At 47.8% G+C, this 25,668-nt stretch overlaps 1 protein-coding gene across 1 annotated transcript in view; it reads left to right on the forward strand.

The window, feature by feature from the left end:
- LOC123760677 (polycystin family receptor for egg jelly) overlaps nucleotides 1–25,668 on the forward strand; it is a 467,012-nt gene that overhangs the window by 77,299 nt on the left and 364,045 nt on the right. Inside the window, 4 exon segments of the mRNA XM_069328534.1 lie at nucleotides 1,355–1,452; nucleotides 4,187–4,304; nucleotides 13,146–13,315; nucleotides 25,412–25,580. Coding sequence (XP_069184635.1) covers nucleotides 1,355–1,452; nucleotides 4,187–4,304; nucleotides 13,146–13,315; nucleotides 25,412–25,580 — 555 coding nt within the window.

Here is a 25,668-nt window from a genome sequence, read left to right on the forward strand (position 1 = left end):
AGAGAGTTACGGTGAGGGGTGAGACCTCCGATTGGCGTGAAGTCACCAGTGGAGTCCCACAGGGGTCTGTACTCGGTCCTATCTTGTTTCTGATATATGTAAATGATCTCCCGGAGGGCATCGATTCATTTCTCTCAATGTTTGCGGACGATGCTAAAATTATGAGAAGGATTAAAACAGAAGAGGACTGTTTGAGGCTTCAAGAAGACCTACACAAGCTGAAGGAATGGTCGAACAAATGGTTGTTAGAGTTTAACCCAACCAAATGTAATGTAATGAAGATAGGCGTAGGGAGCAGGAGGCCAGATACAAGGTATCATCTGGGAGAGGAAATTCTTCAGGAGTCAGAGAAGGAAAAAGACTTCAAAAGGGGGTTGATATCACGCCAGACCTGTCTCCTGCAGCACATATCAAGCGGATAACATCAGCGGCATATGCCAGGCTGGCCAACATACGAACGGCATTCAGAAACTTGTGTAAGGAATCTTTCAGAACTTTGTATACCACATATGTCAGGCCAATCCTGGAGTATGCAGCCCCAGCATGGAGTCCATATCTAGTCAAGGATAAGACTAAACTGGAAAAGGTTCAAAGGTTTGCCACCAGACTAGTACCCGAGCTGAGAGGTATGGGCTACGAGGAGAGACTACGGGAATTAAACCTCACTTCGCTGGAAGACAGAAGAGTTAGGGGGGACATGGTCACGACATTCAAGATTCTGAAGGGAATTGATAAGGTAGATAAAGACAGTCTATTTAACACAAGGGGAACACGCACAAGGGGACACAGGTGGAAACTGAGTGCCCAAATGAGCCACAGAGATATTAGAAAGAACTTTTTTAGTGTCAGAGTGGTTGACAAATGGAATGCATTAGGGGGTGATGTGGTGGAGGCTGGCTCCATACACAGTTTCAAGTGTAGATATGATAGAGCCCGATAGGCTCAGGAATCTGTACACCTGTTGATTGACGGTTGAGAGGCGGGACCAAAGAGCCAGAGCTCAACCCCCGCAAACACAACTAGGTGAGTACAACTAGGTGAGTACACAAGGGGGCCTGATAACTGAGTGGACAGCACTCTGTACTCATAATCCTAGGGTCCAGGTTCAATTCCCGATGATGGCAGAAACAAAATGGGCAAAATGAGTTTCTTTCACCTAGATGCCCCTGTTACCTAGCAGTAAATAGATACCTGGGAGTTTGACAGCTGTTAAGGGCTACTTCCTGGGTGTGTATGAAAAAAAAATTGATTGATTGACAGTTGAGAGGCGGGCCGAAAGAACAAAGCTCAAGCCCAGCAAGCACAATTAGGTGAGTACATACACCCTCACACTAACATGTTCCATCGTCCACAGTACTGAGCATGATAGAGGGCACCTCACTTATGGCCTCCGGCAGCACCTCCCTGTTGCAGACCGGAGTACCCTCCGTCGACCAAGTCGGCTGCCCCATTGTGAGTATATTGGATTCATTTCCTTCTTAAGAAATACTTGTATCAGATAGTATTATAATGGTTAGGAAATGGAAGAATAAGAATATAAATATTTCGTTATATAATCATACGGTCAAGGTACGATTCAATCATACGGTTGAGGCATGATTCTCCGGCCAAGACAAAGAGAGCAGGGGCCTTCCCGATGATGCGGACGTGAGTGATGAGGGATGGAGAGCACTGAACGACAGATGCGAGTGTTGGAGAGCACTGAACGACAGATGCGAGTGTTGGAGAGCACTGGACGACAGATGCGAGTGTTGGAGAGCACTGGACGACAGACACGAGTGTTGGAGAGCACTGGACGACAGACGCGAGTGTTGGAGAGCACTGGACGACAGACACGAGTGTTGGAGAGCACTGAACGACAGATGCGAGTGTTGGAGAGCACTGGACGACAGACACGAGTGTTGGAGAGCACTGGACGACAGACGCGAGTGTTGGAGAGCACTGGACGACAGACACGAGTGTTGGAGAGCACTGAACGACAGATGCGAGTGTTGGAGAGCACTGGACGACAGATGCGAGTGTTGGAGAGCACTGGACGACAGACACGAGTGTTGGAGAGCACTGGACGACAGACGCGAGTGTTGGAGAACACTGGACGACAGACGCGAGTGTTGGAGAACACTGGACGACAGATGCGAGTGTTGGAGAACACTGGACGACAGATGCGAGTGTTGGAGAACACTGGACGACAGATGCGAGTGTTGGAGAACACTGGACGACAGACGCGAGTGTTGGAGAACACTGGACGACAGACGCGAGTGTTGGAGAACACTGGACGACAGATGCGAGTGTTGGAGAACACTGGACGACAGATGCGAGTGTTGGAGAACACTGGACGACAGATGCGAGTGTTGGAGAACACTGGACGACAGACGCGAGTGATGGAGAGCACTGGACGACAGACGCGAGTGTTGGAGAGCACTGGACGACAGACGCGAGTGTTGGAGAACACTGGACGACAGATGCGAGTGTTGGAGAGCACTGGACGATAGACGCGAGTGATGGAGAGCACTGGACGACAGACGCGAGTGTTGGAGAACACTGGACGACAGATGCGAGTGTTGGAGAGCACTGGACGACAGACGCGAGTGTTGGAGAACAGTGGACGACAGACGCGAGTGTTGGAGTGCACTGGACGACAAATACGAGATTTAGAACACATTTCGAATTTTAAATTCATATATAAAATTTTACAATTTTAAATTGTTATTCACAAGAATGTGTATAAAAGAACATTAAGAGTTAAGAATAATTGTGGGGACAGGAGTTACACCAACTACTGAAGCCACTATTACCCTAAACGTTTCTCGCAAAAGTTAAAATAATATAGAAAAAAAAATTGATGAAATGTGTGTAGGGTAAACAGTTAATATTAAGTGAGAAGCAAGCAAACAACAACTGAAAAAGTTCAAGAAACATAACGGGTGAATACAATAAACAGGAGGTAGTCAAAGATGAGAGACACTGACTGTTACGCTTTGGAGTCGGTAGTTCTGGCAACAGTACAGTAGTTCATTTACATTAATTACAATGGAAATACTGCGGTATAATTTAGAAAAGTAACTGGAACATAAATAACAAATTAATAAAGTATAATTTATGTTTATTGAGGCTAGCACTAAAAAATAAACAAGTATCATACAGGTCAAGAGTAAACACTATAATGAAATGCAAAAAATCAATGACATTAAATGTAGAAAGTACAAAGATCTTGGTAAATAAAAATTTAAGATAAGAGTAAGTCAAAATAACTAAATACAAGGGAAAATGTGAATGAAACTAGTTATATGTTATTGATTATAAGATAATAATTACGTGATATTAAGTAAATATTTCTTAATCTCTCTTTTAGACTGGTTAGGAGACGTACAGCTTTTAATTACATTTGGGAGGTCACTCCACAATTTGGAACCCTTGATTTGCATTGCATTTCTGCTTTGTTGACTCGCTCTAGGAGATATTTGTTTCTCGTTTGGTGACTGTGAGTTCTATTACAGCCTTCTAGGAAGCGCTTAAGGTCAGAACTGGAATTACAATTCAAGAGTTTAATAGATAAAAGAACACTTGAGAGTGTGTGCAGAGACACGATATTTTACATGGTCAAGGATTGCAGTAAGGGAGCAGAGTGGTGTCTGAGACTGGAATTTGTGATTATTCTAATTGCTGATTTTGGTTGAGTAATCAGGGATCGAAGGTAATTAAGGTTGGTGGATCCCCAGGCACAGATACCATAAGTGAGATATGGATAAATGAGTGAATAATGCAAAGTAACTATGGCAGGGAGAGGAATATAGTATCTGACTTTGGAGAGCATGCCTACTGCTTTATAAACCTTTTTTTGGTAATATTATGTAGATTGCAATGGAAATCCACATTCTTGTCAATGTGAAAACCAAGGAACTTCCCATCTACTCTGTTTGTAATTCGGGTATTTGTGATTCTCAGATCAATTTGGTTGTTGAACTTTTTACCAAATAAAATGTAAAATGTCTCATGGATGTTAAGGGTAAGTTTGCTTAATAAAATTTTACATTATAACTCAGCTCTACAGGTTACTTAGTAAGTCATGGGCAGAATGCTTAGAGACGTTCTGACACAGATTTACATTCTAATGGCATCGTTCTTCCCTGTAAACAGCAATCTTAAGAAATAAGAAGGCAGACAGTTAATCAGGTGGTGTTTTCAGGTGTGGGAGCCGAGCGAGGTGTTCTACTGCAATGTGTCTGTCAGTATGGCCAACGCCAGCAACTCCTTCACCGGCACCTTCAGTGATGATGCCTCGCAGTTTGCCATCACTGGCATCGGTACGTCAACTTACTTGTGTGTGTATAATTTCCTAGGTGTAGTTACAGAATGAAAGCTACGCTCGTGGTGTCCCGTCTTCCCAGTACTCTTTGTCGTATAACACTTTGATACTACTGACAGTTTTGGCCTCCACCACTCTCTCACTTAGCTTGTTCTAACCGTCTACCACTCTGCAAAAGAAAAAATTCTACTATTTTTTCAGTACCTTTGTTTCCTTAGCTTGAATCAGCGTTCTCTTGTTCGTAAAGTTGTTGGTTTCAGAAATTCCTATGACAGTTTGGTCTATTCCCGTTATTATTTTGTAAGTGGTGATCATATCATCTCTTTTTCCTCTATCATCTCGCTTTGGCATATTTAACGCCTTCAGTCTCTCCTCATAACTTTTGTTTTTCAATTCCAGAAACCATTTTGTAGCATTCCGTTGCACCTTTTCCAGTTTATTTATGTGCTTCTTGAGATTTGGGCACCATACAAATGCTGCATTTTCCAATTTAGGTCTCAAAATATCATGAACATTTTTCACCATCCATTTAATTAAGTGATTCTGAAGCTGGAAAATGACGCATACACTCCTCTCACAATGTAGATTGTGTGTTCCTCAGGCGAGTCTACTATCCAAAACCACCCCTATATCTCGTTCTTTGTTAGTTCTTGAATTCATTTCCATAAATTTGTAAGTTGTGTGTGGTCTATTTTCTCTGATTCCACATTCCATAATATGATATTTATTCACATTGAATTACATTTGAATAAATTTTCTCTGATTTCACATTCCTTAATATGATATTTATTCACATTGAATTCCATTTGCTACTTGGCGCTCCAAGCACTTATTTTATCTAAATCAGTTTGAATGGCAATACAATCGTCTGCGTCTCCAATCTTCTCCAGTATCATAGTATCATTCGTAAACATGTTCATATAATTCTGTATTCCTTCTGGTAGATCATTTATGTAGACGTCGAACATTACTGGTGTAAGAAACGAACCCTGTGGTACTCCGCTAGTAACACTTCTCCAATCAGGTACATTGTCTGTGATTACCGCCTTCATCTGTCTGTCCGTTAGAAAAATTTTCACCCATGCCAGAAGTCTCCCTGTCACCCCCTCCAGCATGTTCCAGTTTCCTGAACAACCTCTTTTGTTGGTTGTTGGTGGATTCTGTCAAAAGACTTTTTTTTAGATCCCGATAGACAGTCAACCCAACCATCTTTCCTGTTCAATTTGTGTAGTTCTTTCATAAAAACTAAGTAGATTTGTTACACAAAGTTTTCCGGTTCGAAAACCATATTGTTTGTCTCTTATTATATCATTGTTCTTCAGGTGTTCTACCCATTTGGCTTTAACTATTGTTTCTAGTGTTTTAACTACCATGCTTGTTAATGATACGAGTCTATAATTTAGAGGGGTCTTCTCGGCTACCATTTTTGAAGCTTGGAATAATGTTTGCCTTTATCCATATATCTGCTAAGATTTCTGTGTACAATAATATCTGGAATATTAATTGGAGTGGAATGCTCATCTCAGGTGCACATTCTCGCAGCACCCAAGGTGAAACTCCATCTGGTCCAACTGCTTTATGTCTTCCTAGCCCTTGAGTAATTTTTCCACTTCACCTTGAAATACCTCTGTATTCTATGGTGGGCTCTGGAAGTGGCATTGTATTATTGAGACAATTTAGAGGTCTCTGAAAACCTCATTTAGCACAAACCCACTTTGGAACTGTTCATTTAGTGTTTCACACATTTATTTTTAATTCTCTGAGAATCTTTTCCCCATTTTCAGTCACTAGATTTTATCCTTTGCAAGCAACTTGCTTTCTATGAACTTAGAGAAAAGGACTGGATATGTTTTACATTTGCCCACTATACCTTTCTCAAAGTTCATTTCTGGCTCTCTCCTCACTGCTGTGTAATTGTTTCATGCTTGCTTGTAGTCCTGGAATGTTTGAGGGTTAGTCCTCTTTCTATATTTTACCCATTTTCTTGTCTTTTCTTCTCTGGCCCTCTCACAATTTCTTTTGAACCAATCCTGTTTTCTGGTCATGCATCTCTGTTTTGGTATAATGATGTTTGTGCCTTCATCATATATTTCTCAAAATTTAGCATATATCTCAATTAATTCCCTGCCTTGTCACGTCTCGCCTTCCTTTCCTTCCTTATGTAGTTAGGGTTATTCCCGCTGGTCTTCGCCCCCCCTTGTACCTGGGCGCAACTGCTCGCCCTGGGGCCCCCTCAGTCCATCGCAGCCCAAGGATGCAATCTCAGATACAATGCGCTGCAACATAAATAGTTTCCTCAAATAGCCCTAGAGATGAAGGCTCACTCAAACACAGTATTAAAATTGATAAGTTTACTGAAGAAAACTACTTTGGATCCGCATAGTGATTAATATACGTGGAACTGTCAGACGCGGCAACACTCCTCATCTGCCTCTGGTAACCAACCCGTTCTCGCACTTTCGTATAGTCAATATTGACTTATTAAATACGTGCATATGTGACATACTAAACATACTAGTTTACCTTGAAAAGCTTCATAGAAAACACCGACCTTACCTAACCTTCTTAGTATGTTAAGATAATCATCTTATTGCTTCGTAATTACAATTATTACTTAACCTATTATAGGTATAGGTCCTGTCCAAATGTCCTCCATTCTTGCTTCGTAGGCCTCCCAGTCTATTGCTTTCAAGTTGAGGTCTCCCAGTACCAATAATCGTGATATATTTTTATCTGCTTTTACTATAATCTTTGTCTTGACCATTATTAGGCCCTCTCGTTTGTCATCTAGTTCCTCCTTTGTCAATGCTTGCTGGTGGGCTGTTGGCATTTACGATTATCAGTTTATCATCCTGATTCCAGATCTGCACTGCCAATATGTCAACTTCTCGAGGGTTTTCGATTATTAACTCCCATACCTTCACGTATTCTTTCTTCAGCACAGTCACTCCTCCCGCCTTCCTAGTTTTCCTGTCACGTCTGCAAACTGAGTAACCCCTTGGGAATACGACCTGATTTAAAATATTTTCTTCAAGTTTCGTCTCTGTTAATTAATGCGAGAGAGAGAGAGAGAGAGAGAGAGAGAGAGAGAGAGAGAGAGAGAGAGAGAGAGAGAGAGAGAGAGAGAGAGAGAGAGAGAGAGAGAGAGAGAGAGAGAAGAAAGAAAGAAAGAAAGAAAGAAAGAAAGAAAGAGAGAAAGAAAGAGAGAGAGAGAGAGAGAGAGAGCGTGAGAGGGAGTGAGAGTATGTTGGAAAGAGAGTTTGAGAGAGAGAGAAAGAGTGTGTGTGTGTGTGTGTACTCACTAGTGCTGTGTACTAGTTGTGCTTGCGGAGATTGAGCTTCGGTTCTTTGGTCCCGCCAAAGAGACCAAATATCAACTGCTGTACAGGTTCCTGAACCTTTTGGGCTCTATCCTGTCCTGAAACAACACTTGAAACTGTGTATGGAGTTTGCCTTTACCACATCACTTCCTAATGCATTCCATTTATTAACTTCTCTGACACTAAACAAATTATATCTAATGTCTCTGTGGCTAATTTGAACACTCAATTTCCACCTGTGTTCCGTAATGCGTGTGCCCTTGTGCTAAATAAACTGTCTTTATCTACCCTGTCAATTTCTTTGAGAATCGTCTATGTGGTGATCATGTCACCCATAACTCTTCTGTCTTCCAGGGACGCGAGGTTTAATTCCCATAGTCTCTCCTCATAGCTCATGCCCCTCAGTTCGGGCACTAGTCTGGTGGCAAACCTCTGAACCTCCTCCAATTTAGTCTTATGCTTGACGAGATATGGACTCCATGCTAGAGCTGCATACTCTGGGATTGGTCTGACATACGTGGTCTACAAAGTTCTTAATGATTCCTTACACAAGTTTCTAAAGGCCGCTTCTAAAGGTATATGCCGCTGATGTTATCCTCTTGATATGGGTTTGGGGGGACAGGTTTGGCGTGTTATCAACCCCCATGTCGTTCCTTCTCTCTGATTCTAGAATAAATTCATCTCCCAAATGGGACCTTGTATCTGGCCTCCTGCTCCCTAAACCTGTCTTCATTTCATTATATTTTCTCGGGTTAAAATCTAACAACCATTTGTTGGACCATTCCTTCAGTTTGTCCAGGACTTCTTGAGGTTTCATGCTGTGTTCCTCTGTCATAATCCATCTCGTAATTTTGGCATCATTAGGAAACATTGAGAGGAATGAGTCTATACCTTCTGGAAGATCATTTACGTATATCGAAAACTGGATAGGTCCGAGTACAGAACCCTGTGGGACTCTGGTGACTTCACGCCAATCTGAGGTCTCGCACCTAACAATAACTCTCTCTGCTTCCTATTGCTTAGGTACTCCCTTATCCACAGGAGCACAATACCAGTTATTCTTTCCTGTTTCTCCAACTTATACACCAGCCTATTGTACCCCTTAATGGGGTACTGTGTCAAAAGCTTTCCGACAGTCCAAGAAAATGCAGTCTGTCCAACCATCTCTTTCTTGCTTAATCTTGTCACCTGATTGTAGAATTCTATTAGACCAGTGAGGCAAGATTTACCATCCTTGAAGACATGTTGGTGGTGTATCACAAAGGCCCTTCTCACCAGATATGCTACTAGGTTTTTTCCTCACTAACTTCTCCATCACCTTGTATGGTTTACAAGTTAAGGACACTGGCCTGTAGTTCAGTGCCTCTTGCCTGTCACCTTTTTTGTATATTGGGACTACATTAGCATTATTCCATATTTTTGGTAAGTTTCCTGTCTCCATTGACTTACTATAAACCATGGAGAGCGGCAGGCAAAGTACTTCTGCACACTCTTTCAATACCCATAGTGAGATTTCACCTGGACCAACAGCCTTTCTCACGTCCAGATCCATCAAATGCCTCTTAACCTCATGTCTGGTGATTTCGAACTCTTAAGTGGCCGGCTGGTTTACTACCACCTCTCCTGGCTCAGAGACTTCACTTCGTTCTATTGTGAAGACCTCCTGGAATTTCTTGTTGAGTTCTTCACACACACACCTCCTTGTCTTTCTCTGTGTACCTGTCCTCAAGTTTCATCACCTGTTATATCACTGTGGGTTTCCTTCTGATGCTTTCTGTTGTTCTGTTATTTCAGAAGTTCCTCCACGCCCTTGTATTCCGTTCCTTTGCCTCCATACATGCCCATTTAAACCACAGGTTCTTTCTTTTGCTTCTCATTTTTCCCCCTGGGATAAACCGGGATAAACCTGTTAACTGCCTCCTGACACTTGTGTAACATAGTCAATAATGTCTTGTACAGTCTCAGTTCTGAGTTCTGTGTTCCATGGAATTTCTCTTAGAAATTTTTCACCTCATAATTTCCCTTTCGATATGCCAGCCCCTTGTTTTCTTGTTCCATTTTAGGGGATATTACTACTCTCTCTACCAGGTACTCCAATATCAGTAGATTATGATCACTCATTCCCAAGGGGGCTTTCAACATAACTTCCCTTATATCCGATTTATTCAGGGTGAATATCAGATCAAACACTCCTGGTTCGTCTTCTCTCATTCTTCTCAGTCCCTTGATGTATTGGTTACAAAATTTCTTGTTGCCACGTCCAGCAGCTTAGCTCTCCATGTGTCTGGTCCTCCATGTTGGTCCTTGTTCTCCCAACCTATTTTCCCGTGGTTGAAGTCTCTCATGATTAGCAGTCTGGATCCATTCCTTCTAGCGACAGAAGCTGCTCTCTATTATATTAATTGTAGCCATGTTGTTTCTATCATATTCCTGTCTGGGTCTTCTGTCATTTGGAGGGGGGGTTATATATGACTTCTACTCTAAGTATTTGTCCTCCAATTGCTAGGGTACCCGTTATGTATTCACTGAAACCTTCATAGCCCTGGATAACCATCTCTTCAAAACTCCAGTCTCTTCTTATTATCAGAGCTACTCCGCCTCCACCTCTTCCATCCCTCTCTTTCATAACTACATAGTATTTCTGCAGAAACACTGCATTATTTATGGTTTTCGTTAGCTTTGGTTCTGTGAGTGCTATTATGTCTGGGTTTTCTTCTAGTGCCCATCCTCCAAGTTCACTTGATTTATTTGTAATCCCTTCTATGTTTATGTGCATTGCCTTGAAGCTCACTTTTTCCTGTCCATTCTTGTTTACTCTTCATGGTAGTCTTGCTGCTGGAAGTAGTTCCATGGGTGTAGAGATTTGTGAGTTGATTAACAGGATCTCAGATGATTCTGGGGTGACGGGTAGGGGGTCAAGGGAAGGGGGATGAGAGAGGGTATGAGTTGAAGAAGGAGGGTGGGAAACAGGGAGGATATGGAGTGAGGAGGAGGAGGGGGGGGGGGAGGGGTTCCAAGTGGGATATGAGGTGATAGGGGGAGGAGGGTCAAATAGGGTATGGGATGAGGGGGGGAAGAGAGGATAGGGAGGGTATGGGGTGAGGAGGGAAGGGGGACAGGATGGGACTTGGGTGAGGGGAAGGGGGGCAGAGAGGGTATGGGGTAATGGGGAAGGATGGACAGGGAGGGGTATGGGGTGAGGGAGGGTTGAATGAGCATTTGAATAGGGACAGGGAGGGATCAGGGTAAGGAGGGTTTCTATTGGGGAGAACGGTGGGGGTGTTGTCCTCTCCTCTTGGGTTTGTGGGGTGCTGGTTGGAAATTTCCCACTCCACTCCAGGAATGTTGTGTTAGGGGGCTGTAGTTTCCTGGTTCTCTTCTCTCTCCTCTTTCCCTGTCCTTCTTCCTTGCATATGCTGCTATTGCTCGCCCTTCCCTCATCATGTTCTTCTAGAGGAATACTTACTTGTATCCTCTCACATTTAACAGTTGGCTCTTCCTTGCTAGAATTTCCTTCTACGTAGTATCATTTGTAAACATTATTAGTATCAGGTGATCTCTGTCCTTGTCATACCAGCCAAGCTTGAAAACCTTCTCTATGCTTTGTCCAGCCCCTTCCATCTGTAATTCCTTTAGGATCTCTCTCGCACTGCCACCCTGTCCTTATCTTTCCATTCTGTCTTACAAGAGTCTTCTTGTTCTTTAATGACTACTGGTATGACTAATCGTTTCCTCTCCAGGAGCTGACTGGTGCACCTTGCTGCTTCCTGTAAGGTAGCTGCTTTCAGGGCTACTTCCTTCACTGTGGAATTGCTTCTGAACTCTTTTTTAAACATTTATGCAAATGATGCATCTAGTGTAGCTACCCCTTCCATTGATACATTTCCATTTTCTCACAATATGATTATCTTATGCTGAGCCTGAGTAGGGTTCTCTTTGAGGATTCTTTTCTCCTCCTTTGCTACTATCAGCTTATTTTGCTGGTTGCTTATTGCATCCCTCCTCTCATGCATCTCCCTTCTGATTTCCTCCCAAACTTGGGCGAACATCTTCACTGGCTCGTTGTGACTTCTCCCTGTGCCATTGGTACGTCTCCCTGCCATGTTTGTTTCTTTTCCCTACTATACTGTCATAGGGTTAGTCAGGCAGGGTCAGAGAGAGAGAGAGACAGAGAGAGAGAGAGAGAGAGAGAGAGAGAGAGAGAGAGAGAGAGACAGACAGACAGAGACAGAGAGAGAGAGAGAGAGAGAGAGAGAGAGAGAGAGAGAGAGAGAGAGAGAGAGAGAGAGAGAGAGAGAGAGAGAGAGAGAGAGAGAGACAGAGAGAGAGAGAGAGACAGACAGACAGACAGACAGAGACAGAGAGAGAGAGAGAGAGAGAGAGAGAGAGAGAGAGAGAGAGAGAGAGAGAGAGAGAGAGAGAGAGAGAGAGAGAGAGAGACAGAGACAGAGACAGAGACAGAGACAGAGAGAGAGAGAGAGAGAGAGAGAGAGAGAGAGAGAGAGCGAGCGAGAGAGTGTGTGTGTGTGTGCGTGACTCTCTGTTGCGAGTGTGACTCAGAATGTCTGTTCTCTTCTGCATCAACTACCAAACTGACTGTTCTGTCCCACAGTCTACCAAATTTACTGTTCTCCCCCACAGTCAACCAAACTGACTATTCTGTCCCACAGTCAACCAAACTGACTGTTGTCTCCCACAGTCAACCAAACTGACTGTTCTCTCCCACAGTCAACCAAACTGACTGTTCTCTCCCACAGTCAACCAAACTGACAGTTCTCTCCCACAGTCAACCAAACTGACAGTTCTCTCCCACAGTCAACCAAACTGACAGTTCTCTCCCACAGTCAACCAAACTGACAGTTCTCTCCCACAGTCAACCAAACTGACTGTTCTCTCCCACAGTCAACCAAACTGACAGTTCTCTCCCACAGTCAACCAAACTGACTGTTGTCTCCCACAGTCAACCAAACTGACTGTTCTCTCCCACAGTCAACCAAACTGACTGTTCTCTCCCACAGTCAACCAAACTGACAGTTCTCTCCCACAGTCAACCAAACTGACAGTTCTCTCCCACAGTCAACCAAACTGACAGTTCTCTCCCACAGTCAACCAAACTGACAGTTCTCTCCCACAGTCAACCAAACTGACAGTTCTCTCCCACAGTCAACCAAACTGACTGTTCTCCCACAGTCAACCAAACTGACAGTTCTCTCCCACAGTCAACCAAACTGACAGTTCTCTCCCACAGTCAACCAAACTGACAGTTCTCTCCCACAGTCAACCAAACTGACTGTTCTCTCCCACAGTCAACAAAACTGACTATTCTCTCTCTCCCGTAGTCTGCAAAACTAACTGTTCTATCCCCCCTACAGGCTACCAAACTGTCTGTTTTCTTCCTTAATATCCCAAGTTGTCTCCTTCACAGTCAACCAAACTGACTGTTGTCTCCCTCACAGTCAACAAAACTGCTGTCTTCCTCACAGTCAACCAAACTGACTGTTGTTGTCTCTCTCCGACAGGCTCGGAGGTGTACCGGAGAGGTACTCCTCCTCCCCGGGGCCTCTCCCCCAGCGTCGCGGCCCCTGACTCCACTGTTGATGAGATCCGCAAATCTTTCTCCGTCACCAAGCCCTCAAAACTCCTCGCCTTTGACATGTATGCGTACGATGTGGGCGCCTTCACCGTCAGTGTAAGTGCCACCTGACTGTCACCGTCAGTGTAAGTGCCACCTGACTATCACCGTCAGTGTAAGTGCCACCTGACTGTCACCGTCAGTGTAAGTCCCACCAGACTGTCACCGTCAGTGTGTCATGTGACAGACCGTGCCCGTCAGTGTGTCATGTGACAGACCGTGCCCGTCAGTGTGTCATGTGACAGACCGTCCCCGTCAGTGTGTCATGTGACAGACCGTGCCCGTCAGTGTGTCATGTGACAGACCGTGCCCGTCAGTGTGTCATGTGACAGACCGTCCCCGTCAGTGTGTCATGTGACAGACCGTGCCCGTCAGTGTGTCATGTGACAGACCGTGCCCGTCAGTGTGTCATGTGACAGACCGTCCCCGTCAGTGTGTCATGTGACAGACCGTGCCCGTCAGTGTGTCATGTGACAGACCGTGCCCGTCAGTGTGTCATGTGACAGACCGTCCCCGTCAGTGTGTCATGTGACAGACCGTGCCCGTCAGTGTGTCATGTGACAGACCGTGCCCGTCAGTGTGTCATGTGACAGACCGTCCCCGTCAGTGTGTCATGTGACAGACCGTGCCCGTCAGTGTGTCATGTGACAGACCGTGCCCGTCAGTGTGTCATGTGACAGACCGTCCCCGTCAGTGTGTCATGTGACAGACCGTGCCCGTCAGTGTGTCATGTGACAGACCGTGCCCGTCAGTGTGTCATGTGACAGACCGTCCCCGTCAGTGTGTCATGTGACAGACCGTCCCCGTCAGTGTGTCATGTGACAGACCGTGCCCGTCAGTGTGTCATGTGACAGACCGTGCCCGTCAGTGTGTCATGTGACAGACCGTCCCCGTCAGTGTGTCATGTGACAGACCGTCCCCGTCAGTGTGTCATGTGACAGACCGTCCCCGTCAGTGTGTCATGTGACAGGCAACAGTGTCATGTCGTGATCATGATCAAAATAAAGCAGTGTTCATAAGTGAGTGTCTGAGAGAGAAGGGATGAGGACAGTGTTGACAGCAAGCTGATCAAGGAAACTGTGAGTGTGTGGAAAACTAGGACTTATTTAGTAAAAATATGCCATTTGCTAGACTAGGAAATTTATGAACTCAAATTACAGCTTGAGAAAGACAGCTTCAGGAAGGCAGCTTAAACTAGCTTCAGGAAGGCAGCTTAAACTAGCTTCAGGAAGGCAGCTTAAACTAGCTTCAGGAAGGCAGCTTAAACTAGCTTCAGGAAGGCAGCTTAAACTAGCTTCAGGAAGGCAGCTAAAAATAGCTTCAGGAAGGCTGCTAAAAATAGCTTCGGGAAGGCAGTTTAAGACAGCTTTGGGAAGGCAGTTTAAGACAGCTTCGGGAAGGCAGCTTAAGACAGCTTCGGGAAGGCAGCTTAAGACAGCTTCGGGAAGGCAGCTTAAGACAGCTTCAGAAAGGCAGCATAAGATGGCTTCAAGAAGGCAGGTTAAGACAGCCTGAGAAAACCTTATGTAGCTGAACACATGAGGGAGGTAGTATTGTCCCCAGGGAGCTAGTATTGTCCCCAGGGAGCTAGTATTGTCCCCAGGGAGGTAGTATTGTCCCCAGGGAGCTAGTATTGTCCCCAGGGAGGTAGTATTGTCCCCAGGGAGCTAGTATTGTCCCCAGGAAGCTAGTATTGTCCCCAGGGAGCTAGTATTGTCCCCAGGGAGCTAGTATTGACCCCAGGGAGGTAGTATTGTCCCCAGGGAGCTAGTATTGACCCCAGGGAGCTAGTATTGTCCCCAGGAAGCTAGTATTGTCCCCAGGGAGCTAGTAATGTCCCCAGGGAGCTAGTATTGTCCCCAGGAAGCTAGTATTGTCCCAAGGGAGCTAGTATTGACCCCATGGAGCTAGTATTGTCCCCAGGAAGCTAGTATTGTCCCCAGGGAGCTAGTAATGTCCCCAGGGAGCTAGTATTGTCCCCAGGGAGCTAGTAATGTCCCCAGGGAGCTAGTATTGTCCAGAGGGAGCTAGTATTGTCCCCAGGGAGCTAGTATTGTCCCCAGGGAGCTAGTAATGTCCCCAGGGAGCTAGTATTGACCCCAGGTAGCTAGTATTGTCCCCAGGGAGATAGTAAAGTCCCCAGGGAGCTAGTATTGTCCCCAAGGAGCTAGCATTGATCCCAGGGAGCTAGTATTGTCCCCAGGGAGCTAGTAATGTCCCCAGGGAGCTAGTATTGTCCCCAGGGAGCTAGTAATGTCCCCAGGGAGCTAGTATTGTCCCAAGGGAGCTAGTAATGTCCCCAGGGAGCTAGTAATGTCCCCAGGGAGCTAGTATTGTCCCCAGGGAGCTGGTAATGTCCCTAGGGAGCTAGTATTGTCCCCAGGGGGCTAGTATTGTCACTAGGGAGCTAGTCTTGTCCCCAGGGAGCTAGTATTGTCCCCAGGGAGCTAGTATTGTCCCCAGGGAGCTAGTAATGTCCCCAGGGAGCTAGTATTGTCCCTAGGAAGCTAGTATTGTCCCCAGGGAGCTAGTAATGTTCCCAGGGAGCTAGTATTGTCCCTAGGGAGCTAGTATTGTCCCCAGGGAGCTAGTAATGTCCCCAGGGAGCTAGTATTGTCCCTAGGGAGCTAGTATTGTCCCCAGGGAGCTAGTATTGTCCGCAGGGAGTTAGTATTGTCCCCAGGGAGCTAGTAATGTCCCCAGGGAGCTAGTATTGTCCCTAGGGAGCTAGTATTGTCCCCAGGGAGCTAGTATTGTCCCCAGGGAGCTAGTATTGTCCCCAGGGAGCTAGTATTGTCCCCAGGGAGCTAGTATTGTCCCCAGGGAGCCACTATTGTTCCCAGGGAGCTAGTATTGTCCCCCGGGATCTATTATTGTCCCCAGTGAGCTAGTATTGTCCCCAGGGATCTACTATTGTCCCCAGCGAGCAAGTATTGTCCCCAGGAAGCTAGTATTGTCCCCAGGGAACTTCTATTGTCCCCAGGAAGCTAGTATTGTCCCCAAGGAGCTAGTAATGTCCCCAGGGAGCTAATATTGTCCCCAGGGAGCTAGTAATGTCCCCAGGAAGCTAGTATTGTCCCCAAGGAGCTAGTAATGTCCCCAAGGAGCTAGTATTGTCCCCAGGGAGCTAGTAATGTTCCCAGGGAGCTAGTATTGTCCCCAGGGAGCTACTATTGTGCCAGGGAGCTAGTATTGTCCCCAGGGAGCTAGTATTGTCCCCAGGGAGCTACTATTGTGCCAGGGAGCTAGTATTGTCCCCAGGGAGCTAGTATTGTCCCCAGGGAACTACTGTTGTCCCCAGACAGCTAGTATTGTCCCCAGGAAGCAAGTATTGTCCCCAGGGAGCTAGTATTGTCCCCAAGGAGCTAGTATTGTTGTCATGGAGCTAGTATTGTCCCCAAGGAGCTAGTATTGTCCCCAGGGAGCTAGTATTGTCCCCAGGGATCTACTATTGTCCCCAGCGAGCAAGTATTGTCCCCAGGAAACTAGTATTGTCCCCAGGGAGCTTCTATTGTCCCCAGGAAGCTAGTATTGTCCCCAGGGAGCTAGTAATCTCCCCAGGGAGCTAGTATTGTCGCCAGGGAGCTACTATTGTCCCCAGGAGGCTAATATTGACCCCAGGGAGCTACTATTATCTCCAGGTAGCTAGTATTGTCCCCAGGGAGCTAGTATTGTCCCCAGGAAGCTAGTATTGTCCCCAGTGAGCTAGTATTGTCCCCAGAGAGCTAGTATTGTCCCCAGAGAGCTAGTATTGTCCCCAGAGAGCTAGTATTGTCCCCAGGGAGCTACTATTGTCCCCAGGGAGCTACTATTGTCCCCATGAAGCTAGTATTGTCCCCAGGGAGCTAGTATTGTCCCCAGGGAGCTAGCATTGACCCCAGGGAGCTACTATTGTCCCCAGGGAGCTAGTATTGACCCCAGGGAGCTAGAATTGACCCCAGGGAGCTAGTATTGACCCTAGGGAGCTAGTGTTGTCCCCAGTGAGCTAGTACTGTCCCCAGGTAGCTAGTATAGACCCCAAGGAGCTAGTATTGACCCCAGTGAGCTAGTATTGTCCCCAGTGAGCTAGTATTGTCCCCAGGGAGCTACTATTGTCCCCAGGGAGCTACTATTGTCCCCAGGGAGCTAGTATTGTCCCCAGGGAGCTAGTATTGTCCGCAGGGAGCTAGTATTGTCCCCAGAGACCTAGTATTGTCCCCAGGGAGCTACTATTGTCCCCAGGGAGCTAATATTGTCCCCAGGGAGCTACTATTGTCCCCAGGGAGCTAGTATTGTCCCCAGGAAGCTAGTATTGTCCCCAGGGAGCTAGTATTGACCCCAGGGAGCTACTATTATCCCCAGGGAGCTACTATTGTCCCCAGGAGGCTAATATTGACCCCAGGGAGCTACTATTATCCCCAGGAAGCTAGTATTGTCCCAAGGGAGCTAGTATTGTCCCCAGGAAGCTAGTATTGTCCCCAGTGAGCTAGTATTGTCCCCAGAGAGTTAGTATTGTCGCCAGGGAGCTAGTATTGTCCCCAGGGAGCTACTATTATCCCCAGAGAGCTACTATTGTCCCCAAAGAGCTACTATTGTCCCCAGTGAGCTAGTATTGTCCCCAGGGAGCTAGTATTGTCCCCAGGGAGCTAGTATTGTCCCCAGGAAGCTAGTATTGTCCCCAGGGAGCTAGTATTGTTCTCAGGAAGCTAGTATTGACCCCAGTGAGCTAGTATTGTCCCCAGTGAGCTAGTATTGTCCCCAGGAAGCTACTATTGTCCCCAGGAAGCAAGTATTGTACCCAGAGAGCTAGTATTGTCCCCAGGGAGCTACTATTGTCCCCAGGGAGCTACTATTGTCCCCAGGAAGCTAGTATTGACCCCAGGGAGCTACTATTATCCCCAGAGAGCTAGTATTGTCCCCAGGGAGCTACTATTGTCCCCAGTGAGCTAGTATTGTCCCCAGGGAGCTAGTATTGTCCCCAGGGAGCTAGTAATGTCCCCAGGGAGCTACTATTGTCCCCAGGGAGCTAGTATTGACCCCAGGGAGCTAATATTGACCAAAGGGAGCTAGTATTGACCCCAGGGAGCTAGTATTGTCCCCGGTGAGCTAGTATTGTCCCCAGTGAGCTAGTATTGACCCCAGGGAGCTAGAATTGACCCCAGTGAGCTAGTATTGTCCCCAGGGAGCTAGTATTGTCCCCAGGGAGCTAGCATTGACCCCAGGGAGCTACTATTGTCCCCAGTGAGCTAGTATTGACCCCAGGGAGCTAGAATTGACCCCAGGGAGCTAGTATTGACCCTAGGGAGCTAGTGTTGTCCCCAGTGAGCTAGTATTGTCCCCAGGGAGCTAGTATAGACCCCAGGGAGCTAGTATTGACCCCAGTGAGCTAGTATTGTCCCCAGTGAGCTAGTATTGTCCCCAGGGAGCTACTATTGTCCCCAGGGAGCTACTATTGTCCCCATGGAGCTAGTATTGTCCCCAGGGAGCTAGTATTGTCCGCAGGGAGCTAGTATTGTCCCCAGAGACCTAGTATTGTCCCCAGGGAGCTACTATTGTCCCCAGGGAGCTAATATTGTCCCCAGGGAGCTACTATTGTCCCCAGGGAGCTAGTATTGTCCCCAGGAAGCTAGTATTGTCCCCAGGGAGCTAGTATTGACCCCAGGGAGCTACTATTATCCCCAGGGAGCTACTATTGTCCCCAGGAGGCTAATATTGACCCCAGGGAGCTACTATTATCCCCAGGAAGCTAGTATTGTCCCAAGGGAGCTAGTATTGTACCCCAGGAAGCTAGTATTGTCCCCAGTGAGCTAGTATTGTCCCCAGAGAGCTAGTATTGTCGCCAGGGAGCTAGTATTGTCCCCAGGGAGCTACTATTATCCCCAGAGAGCTACTATTGTCCCCAAAGAGCTACTATTGTCCCCAGTGAGCTAGTATTGTCCCCAGGGAGCTAGTATTGTCCCCAGGGAGCTAGTATTGTCCCCAGGAAGCTAGTATTGTCCCCAGGGAGCTAGTATTGTTCTCAGGAAGCTAGTATTGACCCCAGTGAGCTAGTATTGTCCCCAGTGAGCTAGTATTGTCCCCAGGAAGCTACTATTGTCCCCAGGAAGCAAGTATTGTACCCAGAGAGCTAGTATTGTCCCCAGGGAGCTACTATTGTCCCCAGGGAGCTACTATTGTCCCCAGGAAGCTAGTATTGACCCCAGGGAGCTACTATTATCCCCAGAGAGCTAGTATTGTCCCCTAGGGAGCTACTATTGTCCCCAGTGAGCTAGTATTGTCCCCAGGGAGCTAGTATTGTCCCCAGGGAGCTAGTAATGTCCCCAGGGAGCTACTATTGTCCCCAGGGAGCTAGTATTGACCCCAGGGAGCTAATATTGACCCCAGGGAGCTAGTATTGACCCCAGGGAGCTAGTATTGTCCCCGGTGAGCTAGTATTGTCCCCAGTGAGCTAGTATTGACCCCAGGGAGCTAGTATTGACCCCAGTGAGCTAGTATTGTCCCCAGGGAGCTAGTATTGTCCCCAGGGAGCTAGCATTGACCCCAGGGAGCTACTATTGTCCCCAGGGAGCTAGTATTGACCCCAGGGAGCTAGAATTGACCCCAGGGAGCTAGTATTGACCCTAGGGAGCTAGTATTGTCCCCAGTGAGCTAGTATTGTCCCCAGGGAGCTAGTATTGTTCTCAGGAAGCTAGTATTGACCCCAGTGAGCTAGTATTGTCCCCAGTGAGCTAGTATTGTCCCCAGGGAGCTACTATTGTCCCCAGGGAGCTACTATTGTCCCCAGGGAGCTAGTATTGTCCCCAGGGAGCTAGTATTGTCCGCAGGGAGCTAGTATTGTCCCCAGAGACCTAGTATTGTCCCCAGGGAGCTACTATTGTCCCCAGGGAGCTAATATTGTCCCCAGGGAGCTACTATTGTCCCCAGGGAGCTAGTATTGTCCCCAGGAAGCTAGTATTGTCCCCAGGGAGCTAGTATTGACCCCAGGGAGCTACTATTATCCCCAGGGAGCTACTATTGTCCCCAGGAGGCTAATATTGACCCCAGGGAGCTACTATTATCCCCAGGAAGCTAGTATTGTATCAAGGGAGCTAGTATTGTCCCCAGGAAGCTAGTATTGTCCCCAGTGAGCTAGTATTGTCCCCAGAGAGCTAGTATTGTCGCCAGGGAGCTAGTATTGTCCCCAGGGAGCTACTATTATCCCCAGAGAGCTACTATTGTCCCCAGGAGGCTAATATTGACCCCAGGGAGCTACTATTATCTCCAGGTAGCTAGTATTGTCCCCAGGGAGCTAGTATTGTCCCCAGGAAGCTAGTATTGTCCCCAGTGAGCTAGTATTGTCCCCAGAGAGCTAGTATTGTCCCCAGAGAGCTAGTATTGTCCCCAGAGAGCTAGTATTGTCCCCAGGGAGCTACTATTGTCCCCAGGGAGCTACTATTGTCCCCAGGAAGCTAGTATTGACCCCAGGGAGCTACTATTATCCCCAGAGAGCTACTATTGTCCCCAGGGAGCTACTATTGTCCCCAGTGAGCTAGTATTGTCCCCAGGGAGCTAGTATTGTCCCCAGGGAGCTAGCATTGACCCCAGGGAGCTACTATTGTCCCCAGGGAGCTAGTATTGACCCCAGGGAGCTAGAATTGACCCCAGGGAGCTAGTATTGACCCTAGGGAGCTAGTGTTGTCTCCAGTGAGCTAGTACTGTCCCCAGGTAGCTAGTATAGACCCCAAGGAGCTAGTATTGACCCCAGTGAGCTAGTATTGTCCCCAGTGAGCTAGTATTGTCCCCAGGGAGCTACTATTGTCCCCAGGGAGCTACTATTGTCCCCAGGGAGCTAGTATTGTCCCCAGGGAGCTAGTATTGTCCGCAGGGAGCTAGTATTGTCCCCAGAGACCTAGTATTGTCCCCAGGGAGCTACTATTGTCCCCAGGGAGCTAATATTGTCCCCAGGGAGCTACTATTGTCCCCAGGGAGCTAGTATTGTCCCCAGGAAGCTAGTATTGTCCCCAGGGAGCTAGTATTGACCCCAGGGAGCTACTATTATCCCCAGGGAGCTACTATTGTCCCCAGGAGGCTAATATTGACCCCAGGGAGCTACTATTATCCCCAGGAAGCTAGTATTGTCCCAAGGGAGCTAGTATTGTCCCCAGGAAGCTAGTATTGTCCCCAGTGAGCTAGTATTGTCCCCAGAGAGCTAGTATTGTCGCCAGGGAGCTAGTATTGTCCCCAGGGAGCTACTATTATCCCCAGAGAGCTACTATTGTCCCCAGAGAGCTACTATTGTCCCCAGTGAGCTAGTATTGTCCCCAGGGAGCTAGTATTGTCCCCAGGGAGCTAGTATTGTCCCCAGGAAGCTAGTATTGTCCCCAGGGAGCTAGTATTGTTCTCAGGAAGCTAGTATTGACCCCAGTGAGTTAGTATTGTCCCCAGTGAGCTAGTATTGTCCCCAGGAAGCTACTATTGTCCCCAGGAAGCACGTATTGTACCCAGAGAGCTAGTATTGTCCCCAGGTAGCTATTATTGTCCCCAGGGAGCTACTATTGTCCCCAGGAAGCTAGTATTGACCCCAGGGAGCTACTATTATCCCCAGAGAGCTAGTATTGTCCCCAGGGAGCTACTATTGTCCCCAGTGAGCTAGTATTGTCCCCAGGGAGCTAGTATTGTCCCCAGGGAGCTAGTAATGTCCCCAGGGAGCTACTATTGTCCCCAGGGAGCTAGTATTGACCCCAGGGAGCTAATATTGACCCCAGGGAGCTAGTATTGACCCCAGGGAGCTAGTATTGTCCCCGGTGAGCTAGTATTGTCTCCAGTGAGCTAGTATTGACCCCAGGGAGCTAGTATTGACCCCAGTGAGCTAGTATTGTCCCCAGGGAGCTAGTATTGTCCCCAGGGAGCTAGCATTGACCCCAGGGAGCTACTATTGTCCCCAGTGAGCTAGTATTGACCCCAGGGAGCTAGAATTGACCCCAGGGAGCTAGTATTGACCCTAGGGAGCTAGTGTTGTCCCCAGTGAGCTAGTATTGTCCCCAGGGAGCTAGTATAGACCCCAGGGAGCTAGTATTGACCCCAGTGAGCTAGTATTGTCCCCAGTGAGCTAGTATTGTCCCCAGGGAGCTACTATTGTCCCCAGGGAGCTACTATTGTCCCCAGGGAGCTAGTATTGTCCCCAGGGAGCTAGTATTGTCCGCAGGGAGCTAGTATTGTCCCCAGAGACCTAGTATTGTCCCCAGGGAGCTACTATTGTCCCCAGGGAGCTAATATTGTCCCCAGGGAGCTACTATTGTCCCCAGGGAGCTAGTATTGTCCCCAGGAAGCTAGTATTGTCCCCAGGGAGCTAGTATTGACCCCAGGGAGCTACTATTATCCCCAGGGAGCTACTATTGTCCCCAGGAGGCTAATATTGACCCCAGGGAGCTACTATTATCCCCAGGAAGCTAGTATTGTCCCAAGGGAGCTAGTATTGTCCCCAGGAAGCTAGTATTGTCCCCAGTGAGCTAGTATTGTCCCCAGAGAGTTAGTATTGTCGCCAGGGAGCTAGTATTGTCCCCAGGGAGCTACTATTATCCCCAGAGAGCTACTATTGTCCCCAAAGAGCTACTATTGTCCCCAGTGAGCTAGTATTGTCCCCAGGGAGCTAGTATTGTCCCCAGGGAGCTAGTATTGTCCCCAGGAAGCTAGTATTGTCCCCAGGGAGCTAGTATTGTTCTCAGGAAGCTAGTATTGACCCCAGTGAGCTAGTATTGTCCCCAGTGAGCTAGTATTGTCCCCAGGAAGCTACTATTGTCCCCAGGAAGCAAGTATTGTACCCAGAGAGCTAGTATTGTCCCCAGGGAGCTACTACTGTCCCCAGGGAGCTACTATTGTCCCCAGGAAGCTAGTATTGACCCCAGGGAGCTACTATTATCCCCAGAGAGCTAGTATTGTCCCCAGGGAGCTACTATTGTCCCCAGTGAGCTAGTATTGTCCCCAGGGAGCTAGTATTGTCCCCAGGGAGCTAGTATTGTCCCCAGGAAGCTATTATTGACCCCATTGAGCTACTATTGTCCCCAGGAAGCTAGTATTGACCACAGGGAGCTCCTATTATCCCCAGGGAGCTAGTATTGTCCCCAGGGAGCTAGTATTGTCCCCAGGAAGCTAGTATTGTCCCCAGGGAGCTAGTATTGTCCCCAGTGAGCTAGTATTGTCGCCAGGGAGCTAGTATTGTCTCCAAGGAGCTAGTATTGTCCGCAGGGAGCTAGTATTGTCCCCAGGGAGCTACCATTGTCCCCAGGAAGCTAGTATTGACCCCAGGGAGCTACTATTATCCCTAGGAAGCTACTATTGTCCCCAGGGAGCTACTATTGTCCCCAGTGAGCTAGTATTGTCCCCAGGGAGCTAGTATTGTCCCCAGGGAGCTAGTAATGTCCCCAGGGAGCTAGTATTGTCCCCAGGGAGCTACTATTGTTCCCAGGGAGCTAGTATTGACCCCAGGGAGCTAGTATTGACCCCAAGGAGCTAGTATTGTCCCCAGGGAGCTAGTATTGTCCCCAGGGAGCTAGTATTGTCCCCAGGGAGCTACTTTTGTCCCCAGGGAGCTAGTATTGTCCCTAGGGAGCTAGTATTGACCACAGGGAGCTAGTATTGTCCCCAGGGAGATAGTATTGACCCCAGGGAGCTACTATTGTCCCCAGGAAGCTAGTATATACCCCAGGGAGCTACTATTATGCCCAGGGAGCTAGTATTGTCCCCAGGGAGCTAGTATTGTCCCAAGGAAGCTAGTATTGTCCCCAGGGAGCTAGTATTGTCCCCAGTGAGCTAGTGTTGTCCCCAGGGAGCTAGTATTGTCCCCAGGGAGCTAGTATTGTCCCTAGGGAGCTAGTATTGTCCCCAGGGAGCTAATATTGTCCCCAGGGAGCTACTATTGTCCCCAGGGAGCTACTATTGTCCACAGAAAGCTAGTATTGACCCCAGGGAGCTACTATTATCCCCACGGAGCGAGTATTGTCCCCAGGAAGCTAGTATTGTTCCCAGGGAGCTAGTATTGTCCCCAGTGAGCTAGTATTGTCCCCAGGGAGCTAGTATTGTCCCCAGGGAGCTAGTATTGTCCCCAGGGAGCTAGGATTGTCCCCAGGGAGCTAATATTGTCCCCAGGGAGCTACTATTGTCCCCAGGGAGCTACTATTGTCCCCAGGAAGCTAGTATTGACCCCAGGGAGCTACTATTATCCCCAGGGAGCTACTATTGTCCCCAGGAGAGGTACTATTGTCCCCAGTGAGCTAGTATTGTCCCCAGGGAGCTAGTATTGTCCCCAGGGAGCTAGTATTGTCCCCAGGGAGCTAGTATTGTCCCCAGTGAGCTAGTATTGTCCCCAGGGTGCTAGTATTGTCCCCAGGGAGCTAGTATTGTCCCCAGGGAGCTAGTATTGTCCCCAGGGAGCTAATATTGTCCCCTAAGGAGCTACTATTGTCCCCAGGGAGCTACTATTGTCCCCAGGAAGCTAGTTGACCCCAGGGAGCTACTATTATCCCCAGGGAGCTACTATTGTCCCCAGGGAGCTACTATTGTCCCCTGAGAGCTAGTATTGTCCCCAGGGAGCTAGTATTGTCCCCAGGGAGCTAGTATTGTCCTAAGTGAGCTAGTATTGTCCCCAGGGAGCTACTATTGTCCCCATGGAGCTAATATTGTCCCCAGGGAGCTAGTATTGTCCCCAGGGAACTACTATTGTCCCCAGGGAGCTAGTATTGTCCCCAGGGAGCTAGTATTGTCCCCAGGGAGCTACTATTGTCCCCAGGGAGCTAGTATTGTCCCTTGGGAGCTAGTATTGTCCTCAGGGAGCTACTTATGTCCCCAGGGAGCTAGTATTGTCCCCAGGGAGCTAGTATTGTCCCCAGGGAGCTACTTTTGTCCCCAGGGAGCTAGTTCTGTCCCCAGGGAGCTAGTATTGTCCCCATGGAGCTACTGTTGTCCCCAGGGAGCTAGTATTGTCTCCAGGGAGCTAGTATTGTCCCCGGGGAGCTAGTATTGTCCCCAGGGAGCTAGTATTGTCCCCATGAAGCTAGTATTATCCCCAGGGAGCTAGTGTTGTCTCCAGGGAGCTACTATTGTTCCCAGAGATCCAGTATTGTCCCAAGGAAGCTAGACGAGACATCCAGGGGGGACACTGACCGTGACCTACTAGTGAGTGTTGTCCTTGGCGTGCAGGTGAAGCGGCCAGCGTGCAGCGGTGGCGTGTACTCTGTGGACGCTGGAGGCTGCGTCAGTGTGCCGCCAGACGACCCCCTGGGCATCACCCACACCTGCCCAGCCACCGACGTCTTCTGGCCGCAGCAGCCAACGTGTAGCAGCGCTGCCGGCGTCGCGCTCTCTGCAAGTAAGGCTGTTGGTCGTTGTCTTGATTGGTCGCTGATGGTATGCTTCAGGCAGTTAAAAGACCACACACCTGCACCCCAACCTTATTT

The sequence above is a fragment of the Procambarus clarkii genome, chromosome 21 (assembly GCF_040958095.1).
Source record: "Procambarus clarkii isolate CNS0578487 chromosome 21, FALCON_Pclarkii_2.0, whole genome shotgun sequence".
Classification (NCBI taxonomy): domain Eukaryota; kingdom Metazoa; phylum Arthropoda; class Malacostraca; order Decapoda; family Cambaridae; genus Procambarus; species Procambarus clarkii.